This window comes from Convolutriloba macropyga, chromosome 14 (genome assembly GCF_964194025.1).
Source record: "Convolutriloba macropyga chromosome 14, txConMacr16.3, whole genome shotgun sequence".
NCBI classification, from domain to species: domain Eukaryota; kingdom Metazoa; phylum Xenacoelomorpha; order Acoela; family Convolutidae; genus Convolutriloba; species Convolutriloba macropyga.
Window position 1 is genome coordinate 33,234,076 of NC_134481.1, and position 26,988 is coordinate 33,261,063.

General features: G+C 35.3%; 1 protein-coding gene across 3 annotated transcripts in view; it reads right to left on the reverse strand.

Annotated features, from left to right (window-relative positions):
• LOC142353338 (uncharacterized) overlaps positions 1-26,988 on the reverse strand; it is a 147,398-nt gene that overhangs the window by 24,129 nt on the left and 96,281 nt on the right. For all 3 annotated transcript variants that reach the window (XM_075405571.1, XM_075405572.1, XM_075405573.1), the window contains 9 exons: positions 25,103-25,228; positions 24,087-24,242; positions 23,556-23,719; positions 22,911-23,088; positions 18,147-18,359; positions 16,812-17,099; positions 10,924-11,088; positions 8,938-9,121; positions 6,084-6,307 (listed from right to left, as the gene is read on the reverse strand). In XM_075405571.1, the coding sequence (XP_075261686.1) occupies positions 6,084-6,307; positions 8,938-9,121; positions 10,924-11,088; positions 16,812-17,099; positions 18,147-18,359; positions 22,911-23,088; positions 23,556-23,719; positions 24,087-24,242; positions 25,103-25,228 (1,698 nt within the window). The remainder of the gene's footprint in view (positions 1-6,083; positions 6,308-8,937; positions 9,122-10,923; positions 11,089-16,811; positions 17,100-18,146; positions 18,360-22,910; positions 23,089-23,555; positions 23,720-24,086; positions 24,243-25,102; positions 25,229-26,988) is intronic.

The window sequence follows — 26,988 nt, forward strand, 5'->3', positions numbered from 1 at the left end:
ATGTAAGCTACCTTTCTGTCCACAACAGACAATACTTGTGTCATCTGCGAATTGAATTACCTTTTCCGTTGTGCTTATATTAGATGAGAAATCGTTCACACGTAAAAGAAAAATGAGTGGTCCTAAAACAGTTCCTTGTGGCACACCGTGATTCAAAATTTCACAATCAGAGAATACGCCATTAAATTTTACCTTTTGTCTGCGGTTGGCAAGAAATGAAAACAATAACTCTTTCGCTTCCTGGGAAAAACCATACATTTCAATTTTTTTAAGGAAAATGTTATGCGAAATGGAATTAAACGCTTTTGCAAGGTCTAGAAAAATAGCCACAGTTTCTTCGCTTTTATCTAAATTAGCCGAAACTGTTTCAACCAGTTCTAGAACTGCATCTGTTGCAGACTTTTTTTCTGAAATCCGAATTGCTCTTTGTTTATAATTTTATGCTTATCAATGAACTCCATTATCTGAGTCAGGCGCTCAAAAATTTTTGCAAAACTTGGAGTTACAGAAATTGGTCGATAATTTGTGCTATCTAATTTATCACCTTTTTTAAAAATTGGTGTTACATAGGCTAGTTTCATTTTAGTTAAGAAAACATTCTCCTTAATGCACTCATTCAAGGCGAACTGTAGATGTATGCCTATGGCTAATTTGCAAGACTTTATGAGTCGAATTGAGATTTCACCAGGTCCTGCTGCTTTGTTATCGTCAAGCGAGTCACTGACTGAATAAAGTTCTTTTCTAGTCACAGTTCTGAATGTGAAATCAGGTATATTAAGTTTATCAGGGTATTTACAAGCAATATCCGAACCTTTGAAAACTCCTAGATTAGCAAATGCTTTATTTAGACAATTGACAATGTTTTTTGGTTCCCTTGAAATTTCACCACTGTCTAATGTGATTTCATCAACCTTGACAACTCTTTCACTCGGACTGGTCTTTTGTTTAATGAATTTCCATTGTTCCTTACTTGTTGGTAGTTTTTGGAAAAATTTATGGAAAAATTGTTGTGCGCTTCCCTTAGTCTCCTATTAACTAAGTTTCTTAAGCGCTTAAATTCACTGTACGTCTCGCTGTCAGGACTTCTTTTCCATTTATTGAACAAAAAATGTTTTTGGGCAATCAAATGTTTCAACTCTTGTGTTAACCAGGGCTTAGAATTCTTAGAAATTTCTCCCCTATTTTAACACTCTGAATTGGTGCGTGTTTTTCAACAATTTTCTCAAAAATATCGATGAATGAATCAAACATATCGCTGCCATTCTCACATTGGTACATTCTAAAACATTCGGCGAGGGCAAGATCTCTGTTTAATTTAGAGCCTGAGAAAAATCGAAAACTTCTCATCGTTATTATGTTGTCACTCTGAGATTTCGATGGGAGGTTTCATTCGAAGGTAACAAGAATATGGTCGGAGTTAAAAGGGGTTGTTGTGACATTGTAGGCAATTATCTGATCTTTTGAAACAAAACAGTGATAAATAAGTGTAAATGTTTCATCAGTACCTCTGGTTGCATCCCTTAGGTTAACAATTTCTAATCCTGAATTTGACGCAAAAACGTCTAGTTTACTTTTTTCTGTCTTGTTCAGATAATTCAAGTTGTAATCTCCCAGCAAAATAACGTTATCTGTAACGCTATATGCCCCCGATACTTCGGTACTTAACTGATCAAGAAAATACTCACCAAGACGTTTGTTTGGGCAATAAGAAACATTAACAAGTAATTTTTTAGTCAGAGGGTCTGTTATTTCAACCCAAATGGACTCAAAAAAACTCTCATCAACCGTTTCAAGGCTTCGTTTAATATCGGCGTTAAATTTTTTCGGGACAAAAACGCCTACTCCTCCGCCCTTTGAAGCCCCTGTTTTGTCTGATCTACATTTCCCAAAGAAAGTATGCGATGCTGTTAAAAAGCTATTTTCAATGTTAAAATCAGTGTACAACCAGGTTTCAGTTACAGCGACAAACGTATTAATGAGAGCTGTTTGCAAAAAATTAGCAAACTCTTCAAATTTGTTCTTCAAGCTTTGACAATTAATAAGGAAAAATAAAGGCGAGTGGCTTGTTCCTCTGTTTTTAAGTAACTTGAATACTCAATTAAATTTTCCAGATGAGGCCTGGGATCAATTCAATGTCCCCTGACAGCATGAGACGTACAAGTGAACAAAAAACTAACAGTTTCAGGAAGAAAACAAAAAAGTATGAATCAACTGTTTTAAAAAAAAACAAACATTAGGTTTGTTGGAATAATACTTTTCAAATTATCGCTTATGAATTTCAGCATGATTTTCTCTTCCCATAAGTATACTGAAAATTAAAAATATCAAGAAAAGTCGCATTGTGCTATATGTCAACAAACCATCAGCCAAATTTATAATGAGTTGGAGGTAAAAATGCTTGTTTTGGATGGAAACCAAAAAAATTGTTGTTATCATAGTGATCAAAATTTTTTCAAAGTTTCGGTTGATAATTCTCGGTTTTATTTCAGTTTCTGACACCGTAAGCCCAAGATGCACGTAAAAGTTCCAAATATTTCTCACAAGTTTAGGTATACTATGACTGACTGATGGGTGTACTCCATCATTGCTGATATCTTTCGTTTCCAGTATATTATTCAAAAAAATCAACGTCAATATCAAAAACGCCACTCAACTCCGTTGCAATATTTTATAACGCTTCATTTTATTTGTCTATGTTTTCGTTATTTTTGCTGCGACCAAAAAACCATCTTTAACTGGTGGAATTTTGCAAAGTGCAACTTTGAGTGGTGACAGTTTCTTTAAAATTTCCGACGCAGTTTCCATTAAAATATTAGTTGTTTCAAAACCGCTATTTCCTGAATCAATATTGTTATGTACAGCATGTATAATAAGATTTTCAATCTTGTGATAACCGTTGTTTTGTTTCACAACATTTGATAAGTCTTGAACTTTTGCTGAAGGATAAGAGTGTATAGCAGTACTTGGGCTCAGATCTTTTGCTTGTACTTTTTTGTATGTACTATCCGAAAAAATAAGTGTCTTTGTTGATCTTGGTATAAACTTTGGATAAAAAATCTTGGTTTGTTGTTGATGTTGTTGAACTTTTTTGTTGTCATGCATTTGGTTCGATGTTTTTTCGTTTACTTTGTCAATTAGATTATCAACCATTTTGTTATTTTGTTGTCGGAGGAAAGCATTTTCATCTTTAAGTAGTAATAATAATAAGAATTAAAATTCAAACACTCACTTATCAAGTCTTCTTTCTTCATTTTTTCAAAATCTTTCCTCTCTTTATGTACCTCTGTCATTGTTTCAAAAAAGCTGTGGTTTGTTTGTGTGTTTTACAAAAAAAGCATGCGACTGAACAGTGCAATTACATAAACAGAGCATTTCTCTATTGGGTACCAAGGAGGTGGGGGAGGCATCTGCTGAAAAGATCCAAAAAACTATTGTCGTATATTGTTGACATCTAATTTTTGCTCAATTTTGCATGGGTAATTGTTTGCATCCTCGTTACTAATACTTGAGTATTGATACTAGCTATCCAATCCAGTTCTTTGGGACTACTAAAAATGTGTACCGTCTGTTTTCACAAGAATGTGTAGTACTGTTCTTAGTTACTAAAAACAATTTGCTACGATTAGACAGAATTTTCAGAGTTACAATGAACATAAATGTATGGGAATTTTTCATTGATCAATTTATATCAATGTTGGGATCCAAATATTGTTTATTGTTCTAGATGGCCATCTTTTTAAAAATTTTTATGGTAGACTAACTAATGTGCCAAAAGAAATGTTAGTCAATTGGGATATATCAAGTTTTTTAAATTCCCTTTTTTGTCACTAAGGATGTAAAAGTATGTATTAATGTTGCGCCAATCTTGCCAGTGTTCTTCTAACATAAGTCCGGGCAAAAACAACTGTGTTTTATGTTTTTATTCTTGTCTCTGTTAGTTAAAACAGTTGCATAACTTACACCAAACTGCAATCAATTGATCAATCTTTACTCAATTATCATTTCTTGTCATTTTACTATAACAACAGTAGTGAGAAATGAGTGATGGAAAAATATAGTCTAAGAAGAGAGCAGAGTTTGACTTTTGCGTGATATTTTTGGTTATTAACTGGGAGCTAAAAAGTTAATTCACCAGTAAGTCACGCAACTGTTGCTACCACGAAAAAATTAATTGAAAGTCAATACTCGCGCCAAATTTTTTTCCCCAGTATTCTGATTAAAGTAATTACACTCTCTCAAAAATATAATGGAAATTTAATGACCAATTGGATATATGACCAAGTCATCTCAGCATTATATTGTAAACATAAACCGACTAATGTTGGAAGAATTGCTCTTGAACGACAAGCGAGGCAATTTAATTCAGAGGCTGTAGCCTAGATAAATTTTGCTTTACGGGAGAAAAAACAATTTACCACGCCGTGTTTCGAACCATTGACCTATCTCTCCCTGACCAGGCGCACTGCCCACTCGGCTGTGAAATTGATTTTATTTTAGCAACAAGCTTTTCATCGGAGTAAGAGCAAAAGACATCACTAAAATATGAAGGAAAATATGATAAAAAAGCGTGATAGAGCCACTTGAGAAGTCTAGAAAAGTTGTAGAAGAAAATAGCAAATTGGCCAAGCAAAAAATTTGCATACAAAACCAACACGTTTACAATACCAACACTTCGTTCAAGAGCAATTAATCATGATCAGTTGCCTGCTTTTGAACTTTGAAACTCTTTAAGTTACGTTCGGGAGTACTTTTATCATGGAACACTCTAGGCATTAGATATTCCTACAAACTCAAAAAATAAACATTTAATATGTTAAAGATATGGGGAATTAAACAAATAGCTGAAAAGCATCCAACTACAAGTGCTTCCAATTAAGTTTTGCTCTGATCACGTGTCATATAGGTGCAGAGCTACAAGTAATGTGTTGCACAATTGAAAATTCTGACAGTCTTGGGAATGTTTTTGAGCTTGAGATTCCGGAAACAATCCAAATTACTGTATCCTATATATGAAAAAAATATATCGCTTTCAAAAATTGTCAAACCTATGAATAATAATGAGATTAAAAATTTGAATGCAGAAAAACATCAAATTTATAACAATAGACAGCATTGAGGACAAATTTTTAAATTCAGTAAAAATGTTAATTTTGATTAGTTTCATGTAAACAAGTGGTTTTGACGACTCAGCCAATCGGAACCCAAAAATATAACATTCTTGATCATAAAATTAAAACAATATTTTTAAAGGAAAAAACAGTATATTTCTTTCGTAGAACATAAATTAAGTTATTATATAGAGTACATAAGAATTGTTGAGAGACCCGGAGAGAATGGGCTACGCGACCATGAAATCGAGAAAATGATTTGCAGAACATCAGAATTTGTTAAAAAATTGTTTGGAGTTTTTTCAAAATGAATTCTGCTACTTTATTTTTACTTCAAACTTTGTTGGGAGATGCGCTGCGTTTTGCAGCAGATGTTTTCTTAACGTTTAAGTTTTAATGTGTTCTTCTCAATGTCTTCCATTATCAACCGCAGTTCGAATTTATTACAAAAGTGTACAGATTAAAGTTAAAGCGATTTCCTCAAAAACGCAATATCTGAATACATCCAATTTTGTCGACCATTCCAAAACAGTAAAAAGTTTTAATACTACATAAATTTTTACAAAAATCAATATACTGACATTGTTTATCCGTGAAATGCTTTGAAATTGTTTACAACATGCTTTTTGTTTCTGTCAGCACTATGCCTTTTCAAACAAATTTTCGAATTATCTAATTTTTTACGAAAGCTTTCACTAGTCTACTCTTTGATACAGAAACACTACACAAATACGCTCAAAGCTATCTTGCTGTTTCTTGAAACTGTGGGATCGGTTTTTGACGTTATTAAGAAAAAGAACGGCGAAAACTTGTTCTTGAGGGTGAAATTTGAAATAAATTATTATACACAATAGCCTTCAATCCCTAATAACGGTCTGCACAAAATTGCAAATTAAATTTTACTACAATGTCATTTCTAAGTTATTTAAAGTGCTTCGACCTTTTATGATAACAATATTACAGTGACAACCAAACCTGCTGCGTCAATTTGGCCTCATTAGTCGACTTCTCAAGCAGCTGTTCCTTTACAGCAATGACGTCACTCTTCAGTTTCGTGATCTCTGTCTCACTTGCAGTGTTCCTTTCATCACTTGACTTTTTCACCTCTCTCATGTCACTCTGCAGATTATTCAGCTGATTCTTCAGTTCTTTCTCACGCTCATCCCACTGTTGTTGCTTTGATTTCAGTTGCTGTTTGGCTGAAAATAGGCAATACTTCAATTCTCCAAATTAACTGAGTCGAATCTTGTTTGAGTTTTCAGAGGTATCTTTGAAATTGCAGATCATTATCTGTATTTGAATCGGAGTGCTCATTTTTATGTAAATTGAGTTTAATATTCAATTAGCTACTGTTGCGAGGATGTTGAAAATCTCTTGAAACAAGATTCGTGTCTTCAAAGGATATCCGATAGAGCCTCTTTATCAATAAATTACTTTAATTAAGAAAACAACGCATCAAAACATTTTTTCAAAGGACGTGCATTGATGCAAAAAGAACCCCAGTTTTGGATTAGTCCTGCTCAGTAAAATAACAATTTTTTTAGTCAAAAGGTTTTCTCTCAAAATTTGTCTTCTACTTGCCGCGAATTAGCGAAACTATAGTTTTTCTGGTTTTTGATCAATCAACAGCATATTTGGCGATTATTGTTCAATTTCTACAGGAATTCCCAAAAAATAAACTTTGTATAAATTCAATATTCAATGTTTTGTTTATGCGTAGTATCAAGGTAGAATGCGTAGTATTATGAGATAGAATACTTAGTTTCTTGCTCACTAAAATGTTTTCATATACATTATTTTCACGAGATTTGTCTTTCATGTAAATTTATTTCTTGTTTTCTGGGATTTTTATTGATCTTAGTTGGGGCATCATAGCCGGGCGGTTCTGTATAGGGTGTTTACTACGCACAAGCCAAGCTTGAAGCCCAGCTTAAAAGTTTCATAATACTGGAAAAAAGTACGCCGGGTTTTTGGTTGCCAAACTAACCAGAGCAGAGAAGCGTTATTCGATGTTTCGTGATTAGTATTGATAATTTTTGCTCAATTTTATCTTTTCGTGCTTAAGTAAGTTTGAATTTATTCCTTTAACCTGGTCTCGCAAAATCATGGTTTATCTTTCTCATATAACTCGCTATGATCTTGTTTCTTGATACCCTTGCAAATTTCTTTAGGCTAAAAAATATCTTTCTGTCATATTCCATGTCAAGATTTTCGCAAAATTTAACTCATTTCAATGACTTTTTCAATATATACATTTTTAACGTTATCGTTGTTAGCAAACTAATTATGATTTTGTTTGTTTTTACTGTTATTTGTATGCTGCTCAATGGCGGGTACCATTTTTTCAAATTGTTTGCAAAAATCTAAAAATTTAATCAAAAACTCATCGTATTTGACAGTTTTCATGGTACAAATTAACAAATGCTAGAAGAATGAAAAATTAGGCTATGGAAAACTAAATAACGAAATCAAAATTTCTGGCAGCAAAAAAATGAGTATTAAGTCTCGGTTATTATTACCATAGCGAAGCCGATTTGTTGAATAGCTTTAAGAGGGCGATAACAATTGTATTACAACGATTGCATAACATACGCAACACTGCAGTTGAAGGCTATTGCAACAAGTTATCAGATATGATTTTATCATTTTTTTTTATCAAACCACTTTTTTGCCATATTTTACATAGTATCACTGGTTATAAAAGAGTTTGATGAACACGTTGTCTAATGACGAAGCAGACTCCGTAGTGTTAATTGGGCATCACCCTGTTATTTAATCGGTAAATTTTGCAACTGTTGTTATCGCAACAAGAATAGATTGAAACTGTTTCTCAGAAAGATATCGAAATAGTAATACTAAAAAAGATGGACTAGTGATTTCTCTTGAACTAATACTCTTTTTTTTTTACTTTTGAAAAAATATGGCAAAGGATGAAATATTCTGAAGGGACCTGTCACCGATTTTGTACAAACGTAACACAACGAACTGATTTGCAGAATTTATATATGTTATTAACTAATCTTTTAACACTCGTTTTGAACACCTTGTCATATTCAGTTTTGACTCTGAGCTCTGATCAAGTTCTTTTTAGGCGTAGCAATCGCGTCAGTTTCTTCTGCATTGCTAGCGAGACTTCAGAGCATTTAAAAATATAATGTCGGTGCTTTTTAGTTCTTTTATGCACTTAATTCTAAAATTTTTACCATTTAATTTTATTTTAAGTTAGTGATTAACATTTTGAAAGAAATGCGCTGAAAAGCATAGAGGAGTGCTGAAATTGCGTTAGAAACGCGCCGAAACTTTGACGCATGTCTTAAATATTATCAACTAATGTCATCGCTTTTCATGATTATTGGTATAAAATCAAATTAAATAGGAAGAGATTCAGGAAGCAATGGCACAAAGGATTAAGTTAGGGAAAAGACATCAGAAAGCGGGGTTTGAGCGCGAAAAAAGTTGCGTTTCTTATTAAAGCGCATAATGTTGAATAACAATTTTTGACCCATGATCTGATAACGAATGACACAGACCGCAAAGCACAGGTTTTGTTGTAATTTGCTATATTTCCGAAAGGAAGAAAAAGTACCAGGGTCCCCCGTGTCAGTGCCATTTCAAAGCAATTTTTTGCAAGAAGAACGCGGAATACCATGAGATTATAAAAGAATTGAGCTGAAAATTTGTAAGTTCCGCGCAATTTCTTACATAAAATTTATCTAGAGTTCAACTCGTCTCCTGCAGAAATTCAGTACTTTTTTTGCGCGTTATTCCAAGATTTCGTGTCATATTGTACATAAACTTTACAAATTTTTTCGCCCTTTTATGAACTTACTTTGTTGTAGGAGGGACTTGTCGTCGTTCTCTCTGATTCTGTATCTCTCGTGCAGTTTGTTCACTTCCCCCATCCACTCCTGGAACTTACCAGCCAGGTCACCCCCGGACACCTGTTCTGCTAGCTTGGCCTTGAGGAACGATATCTGTGACTGGCACTCTGTCAGCTCGTGAAGAATCGATTCCTATGAACAAAAAATTGATAGTCGTCTATCTTTTGAGCTTATTTATATTTATATTTGTACGACGAGAGGTATTGTTGCTGGTTGATTAATCAGGTTGAGCTAGTAAAATTTAATTATCAAAATGAGCAATTTAGATAAAAAGAGCGCTTTTTTTCGAAATGGAATCCGAACAGTAAGGCTTCCGACAATAAATTCCGTCTCTGAGCGTGTTTAGTTACCCTGATTGAGACTTCATAAAGTTGTATATAACAGGATCTGAGCGTACATGTTTTGGTATTGATGCAAAACCTGGTACGATCAGATAAAACGCAGAAAAATGTCCTCCAGTAAAATTTAGCTCTATAAAAAATCTCGCCAGCGCCCCGCTAGTCTAGACCTCGATCTATAAATATAGATCATACTGGACCCAAAAGAGCTATGAAAAACTGTTGCTAGACTTTGATAATCACCTGGGCTTTTGTTCGACTCAAAAGTTTACACTGGATTTTTACTCGACCCAAATTTTGCCACCCTGGACATTTGCTCGGCCCAAAAAGTTAAGCTGGGGTCTTGCTTGAACAGATTTGGGCGCTGGACTTTTCCTCGTTTCCTCGACCAAAATTATTGAGGAGAAAAATTGCGTCGAGAAAAAGTCGAATAATAATTCAAGAATATATCTTTTCACGGGTCTTTTTTGACCACCTCTTCTGTGACCTATTGTCAAATCAAGGGTTAGAGCAAAGGTCTTTTCATGAGTTTGCATATTTTGCCTTAACAATTTTACGTACGTTTTTACCGCTTGATATTTCTTAGAACGTAGTCAGCATGTATGCTTCTTCATCTTTGAAGAACTCGAAAAAGTTATTGGAGCTCAAAAAATAAATGCGGTCTTTGAGCATGTTTAGTTAATCTGTCAAAAATCTGTATTTTTAAAAAAATGATAATTCATAACTTTGGAAGGGAGAACAGAAGAATAATGTCACTTTTCATGATGGCTAATGGGAAGGGGGTCATTACAATTAGACTACCTAGTTTCATTCAATCAAGCAATTCAATCAAGCTGCAGTAACTGCCTTTTCGTAAAAATTTCAATTTTTTTAGATTGAATTTTAGACCGTTGACAGTTTTACAAGTGTGTTTTAAATTGGTTTGCAGTGGTGCAATGCTGTTTATTCTCTCTCCGTTGCTGCTTCAGTATGTGGAAAAAAACAGACAAGAAGAAACTTTTTCTCGACCCATGAAAATAGCATGCTCGACCCAAAAGGCCTGTGAAAAAAACCTTTGCTGGACCCATGAAAAGAACATGCTCGACCATAAACTCTTGTGGAAACACTTTTGCTCGACCCAAGAAAACGACATTTGCTGTACTTTGGATTAAGAAGTTCGACAGTGTCAATTTGGTCAATATTGACCCCCTACTTGACTATTTGAGTGCTTTCAAATGTCTAGTTCTGGGCTAGATTAAAATTTTTAGTTTTTCGTCTCCGTTAGTTTTCAAATTACTTTGATCACTGATTTCGCGCTGGTAGACACTTTAATTAGGTCCAAGAATTTCTACTCTGTTAATATTTGGACTCTATCTGATTTAGGAAACCGGAGTTTATGCCTCAATTTATGGAAACATCATGCTGGACAGAAAGTGTTATGAAAAAACCGTGTACCCAGGTAGCCAATGAAAAGTCTTTAGCTCGACTTTTGCTCAACAGCTGGACTCCAGCTCGGTCCAAATTGGGTTCTAGATTAAGAAAATATAAAGCATTGGATGATAAAAGTATAACATATAAAAGTAGACTCTAGATATAATGATGGCGGTATGTATGAACCTTTTCCTGTATGAATTTGTTCTCCCTCTCCTTGTAGTGTTTGGTTGTCTCTGATTCCTTCCACTCTCTCCAGCACAAGTTCTCTGTCTCTTTCTCACTCAACTGCAACTTCAGTTCTTCCCTTTCCCGCCTCAACTCACCTATCTCGCCTTCTAATGAGTTGACCTAACCAAAACAAATCATTAATCAGTAAAAATTATTGACATTATTAAAGAGTTTACAGAGTTTTCTCAAAATATGTATATTGAAAGATATATTTAAATTTATAAACGAAGTTGCCAGTGTTGAGGATAATGACGAAAAACGACTATCATTTTGTAAGAAATCCTCCTTTTCGTCGTTTTTTTGTCGTTTTCTTCGTTTTCATTCGTTTTCGTCGTCTTTTACTTGGCATTTTTGATCAATTTTTTCCTCGTTATTTAATCACTTCTTCTCAATGCACAAAAAACGCTGAGTTTGAAGAAGACGCTGAACACGGATGAGGTAGAGACCTCAACAATAAGCCTAAAATATTATATTGGAGGGATATCAGCATAAAATACCCGATGCCAACACACATTACGTGACAAAACACAAAGTATAACTAATAATTTACGAGATTGATAAATTTAAGTTTATTCCGCATAATAACATCTATGTGAGATAACTTAGAGTGTGATGGCGTATATAAGTTTTTAATGAAAGACTAGCTCATTTAGCCATGCGTCAGCAGCCCATGGGACGTGATATGAACCAATCATAACCAAACATGGAATTTCTGTATCCTCATAAGCATCACATAAACTTGCTAGTTTTACCAAATGCTAATTGTTTGAACCCAACTTAGGGATGGGGGAAATATAAGCTCAACATTTTTCCAGTCAGTTTTTGTGCGATTGATGTCTTCATCGTACAAAGTTGTGTGTGTGTGTGTGTGTGTGTGTGTGTGTGTGTGCGTGTGTGTGAGTGTGTGTGTGTGTGTGTGTGTGTGTGTGTGTGTGTGTGAGAGTGTGTGTGTGTGTGTATGTGTGTGTGTGTGTGTGTGGGTGTGGGTGTGGGTGTGGGTGTGGTATCATTAGAACGCCCCCAGCGCAGCTTATCTTAATTCAAAAATAAGCTCGAAGTTTGCATTTTCTGTAACACCACAGAGTCATGAGGTTTAAAATTTTGCGATAATTGAATTTCGTTGTCTTGATCAAATTTTTCCGTGATTTTGACTCAAACTATTATCAAAATAGCTATCAAAATGTATTAAAATATATTTCACCCATTTCTGCATAACGCTGTAAGACTTTCTGAACGACTTAGAAGAACTAAGTGCTATCTGTAAACGAACAACGACAAAAAAGCCAGGTCGATTTTTACAACCAGCAAAAATAAAAATTGTTCGAGAAGCTGTTGCTTTAGAAGTCTTTTTGCACTTTTTATTAATTTTTTTCAATAATAACAGACAAGTACGATGTAATACCACAGTTCAATTTAATACAGATCTGATTTACGTTCAACTAAAATCCAATCAGCAAAACTTTGTTTCAAGAGAAAAGCTCATGGTTCTTACAGCAGTTTTCATAACCGTAAGAGTTCTTGAGTTTTGAGTGCATCATCCGTTCATTTTAAAGTCTGATTACTTTTTCTCAAAAAACAAATGTCTAATTGGCTTCTTGGAAAATAGAGGCGAACCTATTTTTGGTTTCAGCTGCTATCTAATGTCTTTGAAAATTATATTTTAGAAAATATTAATAATTTTTTTTTGAAATTTGCAGCCGTCTTAAATTTAATTTACTCAAACTGTAGCTTAGTCTGATAAACAAAAGCTCACAAATGTTCCCAAATGTTCCAGTGAAGCAAAAATAAATCTATATAGTGCTTTTTTTCAATAATGGAATGTCAGACTTTGAACATATTTGTTTTAAAAAGGTATCGGTGAAATTTTGTATTATAACACTAGTTGAATCGTTTTTCTTTCAACCTGTAGCTTGGTCGCTTTTATCAGCTCCCATCTCCTTTCGGTTGAAGCAAAGGAAAACGTGCTTAGCAGAAGTTTTCAAAAACTTTTAATATTATTGTTGGTTGTATAGTGAAATTCAAGACTCCTTTCTGGTCTCCTGTCAAATTCAATTCAAGTTACGTTGTTTAAGAATTCAGGTCCAATTGAAAATTTAAAATGTGTTTATTGAATTACTTACGTTTTTTGGCCTCAATGCCTTTCTCGAAAGTTTTTTATTGATTTCCTAATATTTGTATCAAATTGCAGTTTTTTGCAGTTCTATGATATATTCTGAGGAATGAAACTTACCAATGGATTAATTTGGATATGTAAGTGAAATTATTCAAATATTCAGTTAATATGTAATGTCTTCAACAACTTTGATTAATTTGATTTTAAAAATAGAGAAGTAATTTTTAACTTTGAAAATCATTTACAAATAACTTTGTTTCATTGAAGACAGGCCAAATCCACTTCATTGTGAAACGAAGGAAGTTTTTGAGTTTCCAATAAAAAGTGTCAAAATGAGTTTCCAAAAATCTTTGTGAGTTTTCATATTGGTCAATATTGCGGCTCTTTTACTTGTCCTTACAGATAGCCCCTTTAAAAAAGGCCCTATTAATGTTCAAATGAAACCCAAAGGAACTCAGTTAGTTTCCTCACTTAAAAGTGCCTCAATGACTTCAACACTCTGTGTTTTCCAAATTGCGAATTTTCGAGTTTTGCTCTTTTTTGTTGTTATTTTGTAGTCTTGTGAATCAGTGTCACTAATGGCAGGTGCCACAGTCTCCCTAATTACAGGTCCCCTCGGCTTCTTATGGATATAAATAGGTTAATCTATCTGGCGTTTTTTCAGTTGTTATGACTTTTGTAGTTATTTGGCTCCAAAGTTCAAAGTAATTATGAACTTTATCCCTTTTGTTCATCTTTTTGTCAAACTGTTGTATAGTATCGTTAACGACCGGTGACACCCACTTTGCTATAAAGTACAATTTAGTTTGTTTTGTTTAGTTTTTGTTTTATATTATATTTTGACTTTTTTACTGTTTCTGTTTATGTTTTCAAAAATAGATAACAAGTTTTGCCCATAATTGATATTTCTTTTTGTTTGTGTTTGCTGTTTGTCTTCTCTCGTAGTCCTATTATTTGCAGGTATCATTGGTCCTCTACATCAACATTATTTTCTTGCTCATAATATTTTGGAAGTTTTCTAGATTTTTTGAAAATTTGCATTCCTCATTTGGTTGGCAATTAAGTCAAAATATGGATGGGCGTGGTCGGAATATTGTCTGCCAACGCACATTACAGAGTTTGCAATCAGATCAGAAGATCAAATGTAATGTTTTTTTTGGTATTTTGGAAATTGTTAAATTGTTATGTAACCAGCGGGCGATTGCTGCTTTTATTCCTATATTATATTCATTGGTTAAGCTCAATATTACATTAGGAAAAGTGGCCCAGAAGTTGGTTGCTAAACCTATCAGAAGAGCGTTGGGCGGATTGCTCGCAAACGACCGGCTAGCGGTTGGTTTCTGTAGTTGGTGCTTGCGGATCCCAGCTGGGGCTTTAGGACGCTAGCCTTAAAGCGTGCGCACATTAGGAGGAGGGGGAGGGGGTAAACTTTGGGGGGTCAGGCGTTGGGGGTCAAACTTTAAAGATTAAGAAGTGGCCTTCGCACTTTGAATTCACGTTTCCTCAAGACAGTTTTGGTGAATCCATACATACCCAGGTTGAGGTCCAGACCCAAATTTGCTTCTGGTCAGACTTTCCAGACCGAAATTATCTCTGATCAGAATTTCCAGACGGAAAATCACCCTGATCAGACTTTCCAGACCCAAGTGACCTCTGATCAGACTTTCCAGACACAGAAGGTCTCTGAGCAGACTTTTCAGACCGAAGGTGTTCTGATCAGACCATCTTCAGACCATGGTCCAGACTCAAATTCAGACCATTGCCCAGACCTTAATCAGACTATGATCAGACTCAAATGCGCTCGAAGAGGTTATGATCAGACCCAGTTGCGCTCGAAGCAATTATGATCAGACCCAGTTGCGCTTGCAGCTATTTATGATCAGACTGAAGTGCGCTCCAAACCGGTTCTGATCAGACTCAAGTGCGCTCGAAATAGTCTGATCAGAGACAGATTTTACTTATGAAAAAATCTCCTAATTTTGCTATAATATATTCATTTCATAAAAACTGATGTTTGCAGTAGTTAATTCATCTAAAGAAAAATCAATTTTAAAAGTATTGCTAAAGAAAACAAAACCCAACTGTTGAGAACAAATTTTATTTAGTGTACCGATTAGTTTATAATTCTGACTCAATGGATGAGTTAAGACAGCTTTCCATAAGAAACGTCGTGGTCTCCAGTTGATCAAAATTTCTTCTAAAGGGGACCGTCCTCAGCTATCTGCTGGACTCTTTTGTTCTGATCAGAGCTATCGGAATTTAGATGAGTCTATGATCAGAAAGCTGCTTTTTGGCTGCCTATTGGCAGAGCCAACATCTTTCAGTAAAAAAACCAAAAAAATGAAAAAAAATAATGCGCTCGAAGTGGTCCCTGATCAGACTCAATTGCGCTCGAAGTCGCCTATGATCAGACCCAATTGCGCTCGAAATTGCCTCTGATCAGACAAAAGTGCGCTCGAATCCGCCTATGATCAGACCCAATTGCGCTCGAAATTGCCTCTGATCAGACCCAAGTGCGCTCGAATCCGCCTATGATCAGACCCAATTGCGCTCGAAATTGCCTCTGATCAGACCCAAGTGCGCTCGAATCCGCCTATGATCAGACTTTTCAGACCAAAATGACCTCTGATCAGACCATCTCCAGACCATGATCAGACCGTAGTGCGCTCGAACTTCCGAAAAGACCCTGTAATTTCGGTCTGGGAACACACGGGTGTGCGCTCGACTGGGTCTGATCAGAAGTCAATTTGGGTCTGGACCTCAACCTGGGTAGAGACTCATAAAGCGTAGAACACTAAGAGAGCTGATCAACCACCTAGTTGCTCCAGGCTTTACCTGTTTCTCAATTTTTTCGAGGACGAAAAGTTTAAAACGTGAGACAAAAAACCGGTCAAGAGAAAAATCGCATAAAATAGACCGCAGGACTAATATAATTGCTACAAACTTTGTATGAGGATGATTAATCAGCGCTGAATCAGTCTATAGATAAATCTTTTTTTTCTGGTTGGCCAGTCCATTGTTCATGTCACCGATTTCACACTGATTATTCTTAATTTGCGAGTAAGATTAACCGCTGAATTTTGCTGTTAATGCGCTGAGAATTTCCGCAAGGGTACATGTCTAATAATTCAATTTGCGTACCCACATCATAACCTCATAACATTAATCTAAGTGAGCGGAAATGCTCTGATACCCAAATCCGGGGAATGCTTGTGAATTAATTATCAAAACATAGCCGGCAGATTGCCGGAATAGCTGCGAAATAGACTTGCGTGCCGTAAAATACAGATGGAAAAAGATACAGAAGTGAGTTGATAATAGTTATCGCCGCCGCCTATAAAACTTACAAGTTTATTTCAAAGGAGGTTGTTTTTGGGTGCAAAAAAATTTTCCCTGTCGCGTCTCGAACCGGCGATCTCCGGATTAACAGCCAGTTGCCTTAACCATTCGGCTGTCGGACCATACAATCTGTTTTCTTACAATCAACTTTGTTTTAGGAACAGATTCTGTTTCTGAATAACCGCAATTTAGGTCACGCAGAAAGCGTGAAATCAAGCGCGAAAAAGCCATTTAAGCAGCGACGAGACAGAATGTTCTAGAACAAATGTAAAACGAAAATGAAGCGTCAGACGACGAAACAAAAAAAAAACCAAGAGCACCGCAATATAGCTACGCTCAGCTTACAGCTTCGCAGCTATAAAAACAACCACTTTCACATTTAATCGCATACCATTGATTGCGTCTCCAAGTATTCCTTCTCCAATTCATGTAGTTTTTCCACATTACGATCCAGGAGGCCAGAGCCACGATCGCCAGAACCATTTGGAGCCAGAGAAGAGTCCAATTCGTCGCCCGATTCTCCAGTAGATGCATCAGGAGAAGTGGGACTCTGAGATTGTGATGACGTCACCAGAGCGTCAACTTCATGTTTGACCTTTTCAAGTTCGAATTGCAGCTTCAGTTTCTCTTTCTCTGATTCGCGTAATTTGGAGCTGAGGTCGCTCAACTCTTGCTCTAGCTAGAAAAGAAACAATGCATATTTAAACACACACGTGCAGGTTTTATTTAGAGTGCCGGAAGTCTACAGTGCCAGAAATTAACAGTGCCACAATTTCCTATATACATAGCCAGAAGTTCCATGAACTGTTGCCACTTTCAAACTTGCCAGTTGCGTGTTTTAAGTCAGGCACGTGACTCTGCAGAACTTACAATGAAATTCTGACCTAAAATCTCGAACCGATACGCGGTTCTCGACAAGCGCCTGAAATTATCAGTGATACCCAACCTAAAATTAAAAGATCAAGCACAGATTTACTTAACCTAAAATGAACCTAAAAATTAAAATTAACCTAAAATTAAAATTAAAATGAACCAGAGAAAGCGCTTCCCATTATAGCCTCCCCACTACTGCAACTATACCATGGCGAAGAACTGTAATTTCGTGCTAGGGGCTATAATAGGGGACACCCGAAAAAAGAATCTTAATAATAGAGAAATTTTGATTTAAATTGGAGGCTGCAATCTTTGAAATCCCGGAAAATTGACAAAGTTCGAGATCCTTTTTATCATCATTATCGCATAGGGGAAATGAAAATGTTATTCACTTAGATACAAGAAAATCAATAGAACGCCCACACGAATGAGCTCTCATTTTATTGGGGAGCGCACCCAAATTGATCAACTCAAAAACGAACTGGAATATCGTATATAAAATTTCTTAAATATAACTTATCGAACGGAAGTTGCAGAGTACCTGTTCCGTTTGCTTATTAGATTTCCGGAAATTAAAAGAAGTCATTAGGAACGGATTAGAATTCTTCGTAACCATTCCCGGGTTGATCACCATAACGGAATCTATGGAATCTTTGAAACCATAAAAAAACCATTTATGGTTCTTAGAAACCATAGCAAGAACGTACAAGAAATTTTGGCCCTTCTTCGATGGAACCATTTATGGTATTACGTATGGTTTTCAAGAACCATTTATGGTCTTTTTATGGTTTCAAAGAAGGGTCAACCCGGGTTATCAGAAATGAGAGGTAATATTTTTGCATGTTCAACTGACCTTTCTGACTTCAGCAGTTCTGTTTCGTTGTACTTCTTCCAATTTGAGCATGAGTTTCTCCTTCTCACATGCCCACTGCTGTCTCTCTGCTCTGAATGCGACATCCTGGTCACTTCTCTCTCTTAGAGACTTGACAAATCTCTGCTGAAGCTGTTCTCTCTCTTTTTCCACCAGTTCATTGCTTCGTTTCTGCTTCATTATACTCTCGTCCAACTAAAATAATCAACACTAATCCAACTTAAACAAATCAACACTTAACAATTACAAGCATCGTTGCTTATTTAAAAAAATGCTATAGTTTAGAATTTCACTTGACTTATGATATTTAAGTTGTAGTAAATTACTCGGAGTTCCAATCAGGAAAAGATCTATAATAAACTATATATCTATGACTTCGACTATCAATTCCAACATTTTTTTAATGCAGCAATTTAACAGTTTGCATTATTGAAAGTTTGCATTACTTTTAGATTGTTAGAAAAAATTTGAACTAGTTTGAGCACTAATAATTGCGATATACTACAATGGCCCCAGAGTAAGCCGACGAAAAATTTGATTATTTAAAAAAGTAAACCTAAAAACATACCGACTAACGTCGGAAAAATAGCTCTGGAACTACTATTGGGCGCTCGAATAAATTGCAGCCGACTTTGATCGGGGGAGGGGTAACTAGTTTCAGGGGGCTTCAAATGTCATTAGAGGCCATTTTATACCACTATAACCACTAATAAAGTATAAAGTAGAAAAATTACACCAATTTCGACACACTTTCCATTTGACTTTTAAAAATGAACTGCCACCACTTGAGTTCAACTGCTCTGTGAACCATAAAGAAATTTAGAACACGCAAAACAAATAAGTCAACGACGTGAAAGTCTATCGCCGTTTAACAAATCACCAAAACAAATCACCAAAAAGATTTACAAATATCTCCTCAACAAGCCAATGGGACCTGTTTTGGCGAAGAAAATTTTTCGCTGTAAAATCCGTAATTTTTTGGCGCTATTTAACATTGGAAATTATAATCAAACACAGAAACTCAAAAAAATATACAAATAATTTACGAAAACATAAAGTGCTGGAGACATTAAAATCATGAGCTGTTAACTAATTTATCCTGGATATTATTTATATTGCTTGAGTTGTTATGTAAGTGAAGAACATAAATGTTCCCCTGAGTCTCATTTGCAAATCTATGGCGTCTTTTGTAAAAGGGACTATGCCAAGAGAGAACAAAAGGAACAACCATTATTGTGTACTCACAAAGCAAGCGTACCATCAAAGGCAAGAACCCCAATTAAAACATAACGTCATTAAAGACATTTAATCTAACTTCAAAAGAAGCATGAAACAGCATCCCTTTTAAAAGTGGGCAAAATTCTCATTCTCTTTTGATTTATTGTTCACAATCATATCTGCCATTAGCTATTAATTCAATGCATCAAATAAGTTCTCTTGATCTTCTCTAGAAATCTCATTGGTCTTCTGATTAATTGGAATATCTCATAAGACTACTTAAAAGGCAACAATAGCAGATAAAGCTCAAAAAAAGATTAAATTTTATAAAAACACAGTGTCAAAGCCATAAAAACCATGAGCTGTTCCCTATAACAAAAGTATATGTTTTATTGGCCACATTTAATCTTCTAACAGAATTCAATACCGTGCTCATTGCAGAGTGCTCGAAAGAAGCTGTCTTTTTTGAACCCAAGAGCAATGATAGACTAACTTTTGATTCGAAGAAATTTTTCCCTAAATTTGATCAAGGTTGAATTTCGAAAGCTGGAACTGTATTTGCAGACAAGGCAAAAAATTCAGAGAGACCCACAAACATAAACTTACAGCGGGAAATCCCCATAAAGACAAAAAGATGAAGGGAAATTTTTTCGCTGTAATATCCGTTTTAATTTTTTGGCGCTATTTAACATTGGAAATTAAAATCAAACACAGAAACTCAAAAAAATATACAAACAATTTACGAAAATATAAAGTGCTGAAGACATTAAAATCATTAGCTGTTAACTAATTTATCCTGGTTATTATTTAAATTGCTTGAGTTGTTATGTAAGTGAAGAACATATATGTTCCCCTGAGTCTCATTTGCAAATCTATGGGGTCTTTTGTTAAAGGGACTCTGCCAAGAGAGAACAAAAGGAACAACCATTATTGTGTACTCAGAAAACAAGCGTACCATCAAAGGCAAGAACTCCAATTAAAACATAACGTCATTAAAGGCATTTAATCTAACTTCAAAAGAAGCATGAAACAGCATCCCTTTTAAAAGTGGGCAAATTTCTCATTCTCTTTTGATTTATTGTTCACAATCATATCTGCCATTAGCTATTAATTCAATACATCAAATAAGTTCTCTTGATCTTCTCTAGAAATCTCATTGGTCTTCTGATTAAATGGAATATCTCATAAGACTACTTAAAAGGCAACAATATTAGATGAAGCTCAAAAAAATATTAAATTTTATAAAAACACAGTATCAAAGCCATAAAAACCTTGAGCTGTTCCCTATAACAAAAATATATGTTTTATTGGCCACATTTAATTAAAATAAAACCTGTCACTAATGGAACCTTGACATGAAAATTGACTTGTATGTAGTTGACATGAAAAAAAAACTGTGAAAATGAAAGAAAAGATTGCTCCAATACACTTTGAATCCTCTTTATTGTTAAAAGGCACTTTAAGAGTCTCTCTGTTCTTCACCATCAAAGAAGAACACGACATAATTGTTCCAAATCATAGTTTGAAAAACCTTGTTTCAATAAATTTTAAATTAAACAAAAGGGCGCTATATTAAATCACCCTTAAACCCGGTTAATCCTTCGAAAAAAAAACGAAAATCAACAATTTTTTTTAATTATAATTGAATTTGTTCAAAAAGTGCAGAACTGAAATTGCAATGTACAAAAAAAGCTGAACTGAAATTGCAATTTTTGCGCTGGAAGAGTTAATTCTCAAAATTCATATTTTTTTTCAAGTTTCATCAACGCTGTTGAACGGATTTTAGCCTTCCAAAGCTTTTTGAACTTGATTGCACAGAGAAAGGTAAACAGACAAACGAATATATTCTCTCAAACCACGGGCAGGAAAATTTATTTAACGACGGGCAGAGGACGTTGTAGCAAATATAAACTATTTTAATGTGTGACTCATATTCATATTTAATTTTTTGTTAAGCAAAATAATCTGCTAACAAGGGTTATCCAGGTGAAATGTTTGTGCATTTAATGAGTAAATCAATCATGAGTATCTTTTAAAAAAATTGAATCAACAGGCAAAGTTTTCCCATCTGCAAATCATTTTGTCAACTCATTCAATAATAATTGATGAGCCGCAAAGTTGGAAAATAGCTATTAACAAAAATTATGTTTTTCTTTTTAATTTACATTCGTTTCTACTTGCAAAGAGCTTAGGAAGGCTAAAATCCGTTCGTTCAACGGCGTCGATAAAAATTGAAAAATATATTTTTCTGAATTTTGGGAATGAACACTTCCAGCGCAAAAATTGCAATTTCAGTTCAGCACTTTTTGAACAAATTCTAATCGCTAATTCACTTTTCAAACACAAATTCAAACTCAATCATTTTTGAATTCCATCTTCTAACAGACTTCAATACCGTGCTCATTGCAGAGTGCTCGAAAGAAACTGTCTTTTTTGAACCCAAGAGCACTGATAGACTAACTTTTGATTCGAAGAAATTTTTCCCTAAATTTGATCAAGGTTGAATTTCGAAAGCTGGAACTGTATTTGCAGACAAGGCAAAAAATTCAGAGAGACCCACAAACATAAACTTACAGCGGGAAATCCCCATAAAGACAAAAAGATGAAGGGAAATTTTTTCGCTGTAATATCCGTTTTAATATTTTGGCGCTATTTAACATTGGAAAATAAAATCAAACACAGAAACTCAAAAATATATACAAACAATTTACGAAAACATAAAGTGCTGAAGACATTAAAATCATTAGCTGTTAACTAATTTATCCTGGTTTTTATTTAAATTGCTTGAGTTGTTATGTAAGTGAAGAACATATATGTTCCCCTGAGTCTCATTTGCAAATCTATGGGGTCTTTTGTTAAAGGGACTCTGCCAAGAGAGAACAAAAGGAACAACCATTATTGTGTACTCACAAAGCAAGCGTACCATCAAAGGCAAGAACCCCAATTAAAACATAACGTAATTAAAGAAATTTAATCTAACTTCAAAAGAAGCATGAAACAGCATCCCTTTTAAAAGTGGGCAAATTTCTCATTCTCTTTTGATTTATTGTTCACAATCATATCTGCCATTAGCTATTAATTCAATGCATCAAATAAGTTCTCTTGATCTTCTCTAGAAATCTCATTGGTCTTCTGATTAATTGGAATATCTCATAAGACTACTTAAAAGGCAACAATAGCAGATAAAGCTCAAAAAAAGATTAAATTTTATAAAAACACAGTGTCAAAGCCATAAAAACCATGAGCTGTTCCCTATAACAAAAGTATATGTTTTATTGGCCACATTTAATCTTCTAACAGAATTCAATACCGTGCTCATTGCAGAGTGCTCGAAAGAAGCTGTCTTTTTTGAACCCAAGAGCAATGATAGACTAACTTTTGATTCGAAGAAATTTTTCCCTAAATTTGATCAAGGTTGAATTTCGAAAGCTGGAACTGTATTTGCAGACAAGGCAAAAAATTCAGAGAGACCCACAAATATAAACTTTTGTTAAAAGACCCCGATTGTATTTGTTACGCTATACCGACCTGCTCGACTTTGAAGTTGAGTTCGTCCACTTGTACCTTGTACATCTCACTGTCATTCTCTAATCTGTCTATCTCTGACTCCAAATGGGCACAGTGCAGCTCCAGGTCCTGTTTCTCCCAGTTGCGACCCTCTCCTGCAAGACGGCGGGGGAGGAAGTTGGGTGAGGCAGAACGGGATCTGAAAAAAAAAGAAATGTTTTGATAGCATTTTAGAACGAGGTGCGTTAATAGCTCGACTTTAATAGTGAAATGGACCGTGTGATTATGGTCAATATTGACCACCCCCTGCTAGACATTTAATGTTTTTTTTTGGGGGTTTTCTGTGGGGTCTTCTGTGGTGAGTATATACTCTAGTAAATAAGTTGTGCTCATAAGATGGAGCTTGAAATGATAGATCAATATAAGAGAGCATAGTAAGACTCTCGCAATGTGGACCAGTTGGCTCAGTGGAGAGCACAGGATTGCAATCAATTAAGTGATTGTGCGGTCGCAACCCACAAACGTCCCAAACTTTACTCTCACTATAATGGTGTTGACATAGAATCAACATAACGAGCAAAGAGTTGCGCTAATAGTGGTGTAATATGTAGCCTACAACATTCGTAAAAAAATGGAAAAGATAGGAAAAGTGGAGGATTATGGTACCTGGAATTGGGGGTAGAGGGTATGGACAGTAGATTAGGAGGGACTGCCGATTGAGCTGTGTTATGGTCAGGGGTTCCGGTTGAGGAGGCTCCTCCGGTGGTAGAGGATGACCCCTGTTTGGACGAGGACACGGAGGTAGGAATTGTCAAGGGTGCCAGACGTTGCTAAAATTGTACCAGAACGTCACTCTCATATGAAACCAAAATATAATCACAGGTTGATACATTTATCAAGACATGTAAGATCTTGATACTCAACGAGACATGAAGTTTTTCTGTTAAGTTCTTTATTAAAATCCATCTTAGGAAGTTGTAGTTTTTTTGGTATCGTAGATGTTTACATCAAGTCAATTTCTGTAAAAAATATTTGTGAAAAATGTTATTCTCAAAATAAAATTTAAATTTTTCAAAGAAAAACGAAGCAGGTATGGCTTAACAACAGTTCTATACAAACAATTCCGCAAAAATGATTCGTACGTTGTTATTATCGGAATGAGTCACTTAATATGATTAATAATTGAGAATGACTCACGAGAAGTACTTCGTCAGTGTCGTCTCTCTCGTCAGCACTGTTAGGGTCGGAATGGCTGGTGGGGGAGGAGTCAAACACGAGGGAGGGGGGAGTCACCTCTCTGTTCATCCTCCTCTTTGACGAGTCAAACAAACCGCCTATCTTAGCCTCCAATTCCTGTAAATCAATATCAATACCAATCAATCATCTAAGAGCTAACTCGGGTTAAGGGCCTCGTTCAAAACGAAAATACCCAGGCAGACAGAAATCAGCTACGATCCAGACTTTGGCTCAGTATAACTTTGGTTGCGTTCATGTGCTCCTTTTCCCCCCAAATTGACAAGTAAATTTCTTTCATAACCAGTCGGTTTGTTAAGGTTTAAATAACATCCGTTTTATTTCTCCAGTACAATATTTTGAAATCAAAACTAAGGGTTTCGTATTCTGCTAAACATAATAGACGTATCCAGAGCGAAATGGGACATGATTTAGTGCAAATTTTATTACCGAAAAGCTTGAAGACATTTTTGTCAAAGAACCTTTATCATCAATTGATAATGAAAACACAATTGGCACAAGTCCTGTGATTGACAAATAACCCAAGAAATGCCCGTGAGTTTCCTTCTGGAACGCTTCACAGAAATTGGCTACAGCAAAATCTGCCTTTCAGGTATTCCATATTGATCTGACCATTAATGCCCATCTGCAATTGAGTAACATGCGCACCAGGAGAGTTATCGTTTAAGATTTTGCCATGATCTTGAAAAGTATTCCGCGAAAATTGATACGCACATACATTACGAGCGTCTACCGGTGCCAAACTTTTTAAGTAAATTTAATAGTTTTTAGATTTCACTTTTCCTATGTTAATACATAGTGCGTGTGAAACATACTTTCAAACTTTGCGGATCAAAAGCCGGTGCCCTATATGGAAAATCCAGTCAGTGTTTTTCACTTTTAAAGCGGAAGTTGAAAAGTGAAAACTGATACAATTCCGTAAAGAGGGAAAGAAACGGTTTGAAAGGATTGATACTAACAGTGACTTTGTGTTCGAGTGTCTTCTTCTCCTTGTTCCAAGTCTTCTGTTCCATTTTGTATTGGAACTCACAACTCTCCTTCTCAAACTTTAGTCTCTTCTCCAGTTTGTCTTTCTCCTCTTGCACCTATTACGTAACATAAACAGGTGTTACATAACTCCACCCTGGTTGTAAAAAAGCTCTAAAACGTATTAAAATTGCTGTCATGTATTTATAGTTTGATGACAACTATCGATTTAAAGAATGATATTTTTTCTGATGTTGTTTAAATTCGGTTTCAAACAATCGGAATACTCATTTTTGCTAATTTAATACCAAAACAGAGAAGTTAAATGACGAGCTCGTCATCAGTAATTGTACAGGCGGACGTAATTTCTATACCCGGGTCGAGGTTTGGCGGTGAATATTCGTAAGAAATGCGGTGAAATGCGGTGAAAAAAAATAATTTTCACCGCGTATTTCTTACATCTTTTTGCGGTGAATGCGGTGAATCGCGGTGAATTATTTTTTTTCACCGCGTCTTCAGTATTCTTACAAAAAAGAATTGTCCTCACACGGGTTCGAACCTCTGCCCTCCTGCATGCCTTCTAATACCCTGCAGGCCTTATTCCCCTGCGCCAACTGTCACTTGTTTCTTTGTTATTTCTTGTGAATTTAAATCAGATTGAGTAAACTTTGGAAACCATATGCGGTGAATTTTCGTAAGAAATGCGGTGAAATGTGGTGAAAAAAAATAATTCACCGCATTAAGCGGTGAAAAAGAATAATTCACCGCCACCGAGAACGCGATGAAAAAAAATAATTCACCGCGATTCACCGCATTCACCGCATTTCTTACATTAATTTTCCATAATAGTCTATGTGGTGAATTTTGGTAAGAAATGCGGTGAATTTGGTGTTGAATTTTTGTAAGAATTGCGGTGAAAAGCGGTGAATTATTTTTTTTCACCGCATTCACCGCAATCACCGCATTTCTTACGCAAATTCACCGCATTCACCGCATTTCTTACGAAAATTCACCCTAAAACCTCGACCCGGGTACCCCAATAGGAATATCAAAAATTAGCATTTTTGATCACTTACTCCAAGAGAGTAGCAACTATTCTTGTTGCTCTTTTTAGACAATTTTTAGTGTGAATCTGTATATGTACACATTAATCAAATTTGAGGTTTCGATATTTTGACGTTTTAATTGAATGTTTTCCGACTTTTTATTGCTCCCTACTAATGCACTTATCCTCAGCTGATGCTGGCTAAAGAACTCAAGTCTTCATTTGACAACAATTCATTCAGTTTCCTAGCGTCAAATTGAAATAAACACACAAAAAGAACTAGATTTTTGAAATTCTCTTGACATCATTTCAAAAGATATTTTTTAAAATCATGCAATCCAATAGTATTTTTACGTATCCATCTATCTTACTGATCGTTTTATCCATCAAAAGTATTTATACAAATAAATCAACAGAGTTTCAACAATAACAAGTGCACAATTTTGTTGTTTTGTTTTTTTACCTACATTGAATACAAAAACATAAAGGTGTTTTCTTGCGTTTAGAGTTGGTGATATCAAATTTTCACGAAGAACTTTTGGTTGCTTATTTCAATTTCGTTGGTTACTAATAGCTGAATAGCATGTGAAAAGATATTGGCCAAGACATAATCTGTATGGTTCTTACCTGGGTTGAGCCCCACATCTTAAACATACCTACCATAGAATGCCATATATAACTTTTATAGAAATTCGGAAAAATGCTTACCATATGATGAAAATAGCTTTTTCCCGATTTGAACAGCAGAGACCTATTAAAGGCATTTAAAATTCATTTAATCGCCTTACTGTGTTGCAACACCTCAGGCAAAACCTATTAAACAATAACCTTTAT